At 41.4% G+C, this 10,046-nt stretch overlaps 1 protein-coding gene across 1 annotated transcript; it reads left to right on the forward strand.

Annotated features, from left to right (window-relative positions):
* The first annotated feature begins 917 nt into the window (after positions 1–917).
* LOC147425986 (putative pentatricopeptide repeat-containing protein At3g01580) lies at positions 918–4,308 on the forward strand. The gene has a single exon (XM_086498799.1). It carries the CDS (start codon positions 1,057–1,059, stop codon positions 4,135–4,137), a length of 3,081 nt encoding a protein of 1,026 aa, XP_086354925.1. The 5' UTR covers positions 918–1,056; the 3' UTR covers positions 4,138–4,308.
* The last annotated feature ends 5,738 nt before the right edge of the window (positions 4,309–10,046 follow it).

Raw genomic sequence — 10,046 nt, forward strand, 5'->3', positions numbered from 1 at the left:
ATGATCATTTAAAAAGGCAGCCACCCTGCAGTCTTTGGGATTGATTCTTCTCAACAATGATGGGAGTCTAGCTTTAATCTCCCGTAGCTGCTTTATTTCTAGGCCTTCTCTGTCCACATCCAACTCCTCCTCTTCTTTCACATCCAACTCCTCCTCTTCTTTCACATCCTCCTCCTCCTCTATGATCTCCTCAATTGCCACTTTAGGCCCTTTAAGTTTTCTTGATGGAGTTATGTTAAGGATGATGATGGGTTCTCATCTTGTAGAGGTACTGGTTCAAGAATGTATGTACCTTAACTTCCTCAAGTTAATCATGCCTTTGTTCATTAGTGTAACCTTGTGAGAGTCGATCGCACAAATATATGCATCTTGGAAGAGGTCAATTAGGAATTCAGTAACAACATCTTGCATACAGCCCAAGGCGCTTCTTGTCAACCTTATATCGAGCTTAAATTGCTTTGCTACCTGGCTACAAAGCCATTGTAGGAATTGCAACTATAAGGGCCTTTGTGCCCTCTTGATCTTCCTTAAACATTCTACTTTTTGAGAAAATCTCCTCTTCTTTGCAAGTTGGGGCTTGATATATCAACTCCCTTTTTAAGTGAAGCCCCTTTTCCTTTGCTTTGAGCTCTCTGTTTGCCTTTAACCCTCTCCTTTCTTTGGCTCAACAGGTAGTCTTTCCTTCCTGCTATCTTCTCTGGGGACCTAGGTAGTCTTTCCTTCCTGCTATCTTCTCTGGGGACCTTCTTTGCAGTTTGTGCCATAACTAAATGTCAATCTTGTATTATCAACAAAAATATGAGAAAAAAATATTAAGTCCAAATGAGCAACCCTCCAATTGGACTCACCATTTCATGACTCATGGCAGCCGACATTATCGCCATTATCTTATAAAAGATAATGGCAATTAGTCTCCAAAGGAGAAAGGGCAGCACGAGAGCTTGTCTGTAAATGCTTCAGCCTTTCCCCTGCACAATTTTGAAGGTGTGATGGTAGTTCGAACCCACATCGTCCTTGGAACTCGGCTATCAGGCCTAAGAGAGAAGCCATGGGATTATGAGGAGAAGACCTGGAAGAGTTTCTTCTGTGCGAAGTGCCAGCAGTCTTGCTTCATCGGCTTCTTTTTCAACACAGGCTCAATGGGCGACCTCTTCTCAGGAAGAGGAAGCACAGCAGAGGCACAACCAGTCGAGCTGCAGCGTGCATCATCCTCCTCTTCACTCGCCTGTTTATTCCCTAAAGAAAAAGTGCACCGACCCTTCTTCTCTGCAGATATGCTTGACAGAGAACATATCGCGCAAATGCGCTCCCCAGTGTGGCAACCTGGTTGACTCTGAAATCGAAGATCTTTGCAGAAAGGGCATGCTAGATGCGGCTTTTGGGTGTTTGGACAAGCTCCCTGCCCCTCCTTGCCATGATACTTTGGTCTTTCTCATTAAAGCATGTACAAGACTCGGATCCCTATCTCATGCCAAGCACATTCATGCCTTTCTTCTGCAACATCAGATACCTGTGCAGGGGTCGCTCGGCGAGCATCTCATTTCAACTCTTGCCAAATTTGGCAGCCTCCACGATGCACGTGTCCTCCTTGACAGGTTGTCGTGTCGCACCTCTCTGTCATGGTCGTCTTTAATATCTGGCCTTGTCGAACATGGGCATCCAGAGGATGCCCTCGACATGTATGCTCAAATGCTAAAAGATGGTGCAAGTGCAACAAATCACACATTGGTGAAACTTCTCAAGGCTTGTGGCAACATCCCCGATCCAGAACAGGGCAGGAAACTCCATGCAGTTGCCCGATCGAGGGGAATCACTTCAGCTGTGTTTGTAGGTAACGTTCTCATTAGCATGTACAAAAAGTTTGGTAGCGTTGCAGAGGCAGAGGAGGTGTTTGGTGAAATTTCACAACGTGATCATGTGTCATGGAATTCAATGCTGTCAGCGTATTTGTGCCGAGGAGAAGGAGAGAAAATGCTGCTGCTTTACAGGCAGATGCGAATGGAAAGCTGCAATCCAAATCCTCAAACTTGTCTGCTGACCCTTCAAGCTTGTTCTATGTTGATAGAGAAAGACGAAACCAGTCCGTTTAGCTGGAAGCAAGATCGACACAAATACTTGAGCATCATCCACGCACTTCATGCTGATGCCAAAAGGTTTGGCTTTGACACACATGCCTTTGTGGGTACTACCCTTGTTACTGCCTACGGCAAGTGTGGTGCCATTCGTGAAGCAGAGCACGTTTCTAGTAGTATGCCAGACAAGGATTTGGTGTCGTGGACAGCCATGTTCTCTGCATACGGTCACCAAGGCCAAGGAACTAAGGCTCTGCAACTGTACAAAAAGATGCTGGAGGAAGGTGGGAATCCAGATTCAAAGGCATTTGCAATAGCCCTTCAAGCATGTGAGGCTCTTGCACAGGAAGATCCTTCTACCAAGGTTGTAGCGCTCGAGATAGTGCATGCCCTGCACATTGATGCATGGAACAAGGGGCTTGCCTCAGATGTTGTTCTTGGTAGCTTGCTGGTAGTTCTATACAATAAATGTGGAACCATCAAAGATGTGGAGGATGTGTTCTGTGAGTTGCGCCATCGTGAGTGTACTGTGTGGACTGCCATGGTATCAGCGTATGTTGACGAGGGCGAAGCGGAGAAGGCCATATTGCTATATAGACAGATGCTTGCAGAAGGCGTAAGGCCGGATAACCGGTCATTTGTGACTGCTTTGCATGCATGTGCCATTCTAGCGCAAGAGGAGTCTCGTCAGTTGGGGTCTCGTTCAATAAAGGAGAGGTCTTTTCACATCTCCAGAGGATTGCATGTTGATGCTCAAAGGAGAGGCCTCGCATCAGATAGTTATGTTTCTAATATGCTTATCGGTGCGTATGGTAAGTGTGGTGCCATCTCTGAAGCAGAGGATGTGTTTACCACAGTGTCACAACGGGATGAAATGGCATGGCTTAAAATGCTCACAGCATACCTAGAGCTGGGTCGAGGGGAGACTGCCTTGCTTTTCTTTAAACACATGCAAGAGAGAGGCACACACCCAAACCCCCAGACGCTTTTGGTTGCTATTCAGGCTTGTGGACTGCTCGCACTAGATGAAGAGACAATGGTTATAGATGGAACACTTACAAAAATGAGGTCCTTGGAATTTGGCCAAGCACTACTGGCCGATGCCAGAAAGGAGGGCTATGATTCTGACATCTTTCTTGCTACTGCCTTTGTTAACCTCTTAGGAAAATATGGCAGTATTGAAGATGCTGAGAATGTTTTTGCTGCTTTTTCCAAGCCCAATGTCGTGCTGTGGACAGCGATGCTCTCGGCTTACACAGAGCAGGGCCAAGGAGAGAAGGCTTTGGACTTATACAAGCAGATGCAGAGAGATGGCCTTTTGACTTTGGATTACGTTATTATTGTCTGTGTTCTCCAAGCTTGCGGAAAGACAGGAAATTTGGAAGTCGCTAGGCATCTTCATTTTGTGGTTTGCTTCTCAGGACCGAGTGTAAGTGGCTTTCTTGCTAGTGTCCTTGCCTATGCATACGGGAGCTGTGCAAGGATTGGGGATTTGCAGGCAATTTTTGATGTGCTTGTTGAGCCGGATCTTATCACAATGAACTCATGCATTGCAGGACATGCAGGGGAAGGTAACCTGTTAGCATGCGAGCAAATGGCCCTGGAAATGCAGTTAGTGGGATGTAAGCTTGACGGAATTACTTTTGCCTCTCTCCTATCGGCATGTAGTCAGGTTGGTTTAGTCTACAGGGGCTTGGAATTTGCTGAGTCCCTCTCTAGAGACCACCAATTAGCCCTAGATCCAAAGCATTACAGTACCTTACTTGACCTCCTTGGACGTGCAGGCGATTTCAATAGAATTGAGAATTTAACACAAACATCGGGATTCCAGGCAGATTCAACAAGCTGGTTGTGTTTGCTGGGTGCATGCCGCATCCATGGAAATATAGCAATGGCCAGACACGCCTTTGATGCTGCAGTTCGCATGCGGCCTAATGAGTCTGCCCCGTACATCTTGATGTCAGGCATGTATGTTAAAGCTGGGAGGCAGGATCTTGCAGAAGAGGTGGACAAGCTTAGATCACAAGTTTTCAAGGATGGTATGGCTTGGCCAGAGTTGGATTAGGAATCAGACTTGAGCCCGAGTTGCGTGTTTTACAAGAGTGCGACCATGGTAGAGATGTGTCTTACCACTCCGAATCCCTGAACTTCCAACAGCAAAGCTTGTGTATCATAATCACGTTCTATGTTCGACAGTTTGGTGATTTCCAATACTAGAGGGACTGCCTATGCTTGAGCCGGTGGGGGAGATCTAAAGACACTAAAGTGTATGTGTAATGTGTCAAAGGGTGGGAATAGGTGAACTGACTTTTTACTAGTGTAGGTAACATTCCCTAGTTAGCAATCTTCATTTTTTGCTTCTAACCACAAAAATTCTTTGTGGGAAAATCCCACATTGATTGCAAACAATGCAGTCATTGGTAGGCTAAAGATTCATTGGTAGACGGCTCAACGTATATATGTGATACATCCTTTGACATCCTATAAAAATGAGAAGTTGAATTGGGGGGGAGGGGGGGGCAGGACGGCTAGGAGCCTTGCTTTGGCACTCTTGGCCATCAGCACAAGGCTCAAACAAAAGATATTTCCTCATAAAAAAGCATAATGCAAATATTCATAGAACTCGCATAACAAAAACATTTATTGTAATCAAATCTATAGTTTCGTGAACTTCTGATAGACCATGATTAGCTATTTAAAAGTCAATAAATACTCGATAGGTTACATGCTCACTTTATGATAGTCTTATCCCAATCTACAAAAACTAGAACGTTGCAATAGATGTGATCCAGGATGAAGAGCTCTTGGCTATAAGCACACCTCAATCATACCAACAAAAGAAAAATTGTCATAATAAAACAACTCCATACTTGTGAGTCATACCCACCTAAGCAATGCATTGTAAATTAAGAACTTGATTAAAAAAGAACTACATAAAGCCATCCAATGGAGTGACCACGGAGAGAAAAATCATTCTTTTAGATGTCTCAACATATTATATACATTTAGGCCATTCCTATAGGTAGTATAAGTATAAAAGGGTTTGTATACCATAATTGTGCTAACTAAGCAAAACTAATGTCTAGACTGCAGTATGTAGGATGCACATTGTTTACAAGATTTTTTTTTGGCAAACTTGTCGCTACCACAATGATATGTAAATAGTGTCTCTCCTATGCAACCAAGTTATGGATTATACTTTAGTGGTGATATTGAGTCACTTGAACCTTGTCCTCTTAGCATTTTTGTCCCTTCATTACCATGATCATGCAACCCTTGTGCACGAAGATAGAGGTGGGCATGCATTGTCCTGTCTTGCATTTAGTGATGCCATATTCAAGAAACCTCAAGTCCAACTGATACTCGGGCTCATTTTGGCCTCTTCTTCCACACCTAGCACTCATGTGGAAGCAATTTCAGCCTTATTTGTAGATTTTTTAATAATGCAATTTTCTGCAAAACATGGATTTTGTAGTCTATTGTAAGTTGTGCTATGAAGCACAAGTTACTTTAGTGCATTTTTTCTTCTACAAAAGCAACTAATTTGGAAAAAATTTCTTACGTGCCTAAAGAGCTAGAGTCGAAGGTTATGTATGAGAGGATGATATGGATATATTTCTTGTAGAGATTAAAAATATCAAAGAGGAATCAATTGCCATTGGTGAAGTCATTCCTAACATTACTCTTCTTTAGACAGTGCTAGATTCTTATCGGACTTTTACTCCCACATTTGGGAAGGAGAGTAGCATATATTCCTGCTATATCAATAACATATATCTCCATTGACTTTTATAGTTAGAGAGTTTGATGAATACATCAAACACCAAGATTTCCAACACACTATTTTTAAATATCATCTGATGTTAATTGAAAGATACTCTTTGATACTACAAAAGCTAGACTGTTTTATTGAAATCAACTCAAGTTTATACGACTCACACTTTACCATTGCCATTGAAGATTACTTAATGAGTTCTTCTGTATTTTTGTTCTCACTTATGGTGTTAGGTTATTTGAGGCTTAGGAATAATGATAATCCAATCAAGATATAATGAAAAAATAATGCTAGGGTAAAGGATCCAATTATGGGACGGGCCCCATTTTTAGGTCTATCACTACCTCGATAAGAAGATAAGCACGGACTATCACACTTCTGTGTGTGGGAAGTTGGTTAATTCATCAGAGTGGAGCTTTGAGCACTATCGGGTTGCATGATCAACCCCTGCTACCATTCTATATTACTAGTGGCCAAGGGTGTGTACACCTCTATGGGCTTAAAATAGTTGAGTTTCAAGCAAAAATGTCATCGTGCAACTTGTGAAATCTTCATCAGAATGACCTCTGCTTAGTTTGTGGGCTACTCGTCTCTTCATCCCTGAGATGCACTCTTCCGAGCTTGGAACGAGAAAGCATAGCCATTGTTTGAACCTTCTTGATTTTTTTATCCTTAATATGGGACATTTACCATGAATTAACACCAAATACAGTTTGACTACACCACATATTTATACATAATGCATTTTCGAAGAACCATCCAAAACCTTATATGTAAGAAGAAATCAAAACATTCTTATTAAGCTCCTTTGACATGCCAAATTTTCCCTAATGCTATGGCTTAATATGTTGCGCGGGGCATGCTAACTCTAGATTAAATAGTCTACAATTTTGATGCCAAACCATGCATTTGATCCTCACAACTATCATCAAAACGCCTTTCCAACCTCCACAACTTTGTAGCCTAAATGCTACTAACCACTATGACATGCATTGGTTTTAGCATACACTATTGTACTGATGGATTGCAAGTCATGTCACTCTAATTAGTTTGGCTTTCAATGCATACACTATTGTACTAATGGATTGCAAGTCATGTCACTCTAATTAGTTTGGCTTTCAAGGGATGGTTCATTCCTAGCGGCCATTACTATCCAAGCCATATTGGCATGCCCTTAGCTTTTGGCTGTTCATCCCCATGGCTAGCCTCAAAGTGATCTTGCATGTGGATAATTCCAACACATGTAAGCTCAAGGCCTATTCTTGTAAATTAAGAAAGTAGCCCTCTTTTGTGTCTTACAATGCCTCTTTTTCGATAGAGTTAATGGACAATACCATCAAAGTTGCTTCAAAGGTGGTAGAATTGGCAATAAAGCGTGTAGGGCCATCGTTAGCGGAGGCGCTACAAATGACGACAACAAGTGCTGAGGACACCATCATCATCTCCTTCATTCCTTCTGCTTTAATCCTCTATATGATCATCACTGATTTTGTATCCATGAGTGGCAACAAATCCACTAACAAATTTAGCGAAGAAGAAACATTTGCTACACAAGTATATACAAGAAAATCTTGTTGAGGAATCGTAAACAATTTTTTCTTTTTTTATTGGACTGAAAGCCTATGCTTAGGAAAGAGAGATGTACCAAGTTAGTGGGATACCCCTTGAGCTCCACAAAATTATGTTACTTTAAAGGTAGGCCTATCTCTTTAAAGGAAGGAATCTCTCCAAACATTTTTGCTTGCACCTTGATGTGTCCTTACACAAGACGTTGCTACTTAGGGATTGTTCTTGCAGAAAGATGTGCTTTGCAATGTCTTGTTCAATATGCATGCCAAATGTGGTGCTCACAAAATCATAAAAATTTCTTGATGGACATTCTCTCCAGATAGTCGTCACTTTGAACATGTTGATTGCACAACATGCCCAACATGCATGTGGCAAGGAAGCTATGTGTGAGACTGAGGGGACTAGAGCCTGCATTTCTCCACTTGACCATGCCCTATATAGGCCTTGCCTTGCTAATAATAGGCCCCCCTTGATCGCATGACTCCGTCTTGGCCCTTGGCCTGCCCGATCTTACCCTAAGCCTGTCATTACTCCCCCCTTTGAGAAGAGTTTTCATCCTCGAAGAAAAAATTGGTTGTATCTTCATAAGAACACTAATGTTTTCCACAATGGCATCCTTCATGGATCCAGCTATTCATTGGACTGGAACACGGTTCAAGAGGACGTTCAATGAAACCAAGACTAACATCTACATTGTTGTTCCTTTGCAACCGTCTTATGTAACCGGCCCATAACCAACATAGTGTGTAAACTCCATTTAGAACCCACATGAGCAGACTAAAGAAGTTATCACAGCAAAGATGTACCCCAAAGAGCACCTCTTTTCACTTTCTATGAAAGTAACCGGATGACGTAGCTCATCAACAAAACTTAAGTCCTTGACTTGTTATCTTATTCCATCAAGAAACAACCCCACCATAACGGATGTTTTTAGAATCTACCTAAAATATGAAGAGGCTAAACCTAGTTGCAAACATGCTTTACCTTATGGTAAGAAAATTCCAACTAGAGCGATACATGCTTTCTAATTGGATTATTGCTTTACCTTATGGTAAGCAAATTCCAACTAGAGTGATACATGCTTTCTAATTGGATTGCTTGCTACTAACGTACTCCTTTAGCATAAGATTACACTTGTAATTTGCTCATCCTCTTTGGATAAATTATAGTACTGAGGTGTGTTTCCCCAACTTTTACAGATAATCTTCCAAAATGATTGTTAAACAGGCACCACAGTGCCTTAAAACATTGCTGATGAATCAACAATGTTATGAATAACCATCCTGGTTAACTTGAGAGATTCACAAGCACCCAAACCAACCCATGACCTCTATTGGTGATTTTTAGATAAAAAATTATCCCATAAAGATACGGCACATAGAGTGCAAGATGCTTTATAAGTGACTAATGTCATGAATGTGCATGCCGCTCTAAATCAGCCTTTGCTTAAACACTAGGACCATAACACCTAGTGTGCATGCATTTAGCAAACATAGATCCGAACCTGTAGATCCATGATCATATTTGCGAGTACTTATGGCAAATGTGATGCTCATAGCACACATGAAAGAGAAGTGTAAATAGTTCTGAAAGAAACTAAACACTTGTACTGCAATCTTTTGCAAGCCTTGCCGAAACGCTTGAACCATAATAGAACGTGAACATAAGTCACTTCTAGGTACAAACAATGAAAATTTTCATTAACAACACATAGCCTTGCTATATGCATAAACAACCATCGATTAATGTTGTTTAGTAGCACTTGTAACCTTAACAAGTCGTTCTAAGTATCCAAAAATTCTTGGCCACTGAAATTGTTCTTGATACTACGTGCTCAAAATGGTCTGTAAAATGGATTTGATCATCACCTAGGGACTTTGTCATGACACATAATTGAAATAATGGGTGCTAATATCACTCCCAGAGACTCATATTGTGCACATGTGGAATATGTCTTAAATAAGGATGTCCATAGGAAGAACGTCCTTCAAGTATGGAGGTAACTAGAAACACTTAGCGACGTGAGTGAGAGGGACCCTCATCAACCTTGCTCCACACTGGCTAAACCAAACTCCTCGAGTTCTTAGACCATATTGTATCCCATGTGACAACATGTGACAAAGAAAACCCTACATATAGGTCCATAATTGCATAATACAAAAATATATTTGGGACACCACCCACAAATTCTTTGCTCTTACATGACCTTGTCATGTCTCTGAAGAGAAAAATAGATGAAAGCATTCAAGATTATTCATTCGACTTAAGAAACTCAAGCAAAGCATATTCAAAAGGAGAATAAAATCAAATCATATGCATACCTGAATGTTGAACGTAACGTGTTCTTATCCGTAGTCATGTGCACTTTGCAAACCTAAAAGAAACAAATGGAAAAACCTTGGTTATTGTCTTTGCAATCCAAACCCCTTGGTTAGCTTCTGCAGTGTCAAACTGCTTGGTTATACTTTGCATTAAAATTGTGGCTAATACTTATTTAAGTCAACTTTGGAAGTTAAACTTGTCCACTACCCCTTGGCAGCTTGTGGACTTATTTCCTTGAAAGTGAAAGTGTGAAGGTTCCAAGAATTGACCATCAACACTTAGTAAGTGATTTATAATCACGAGTTGGG

Source organism: Adiantum capillus-veneris, chromosome 24 (assembly GCF_014529385.1).
Source record: "Adiantum capillus-veneris isolate H3 chromosome 24, ASM1452938v2, whole genome shotgun sequence".
NCBI lineage: Eukaryota > Viridiplantae > Streptophyta > Polypodiopsida > Polypodiales > Pteridaceae > Adiantum > Adiantum capillus-veneris.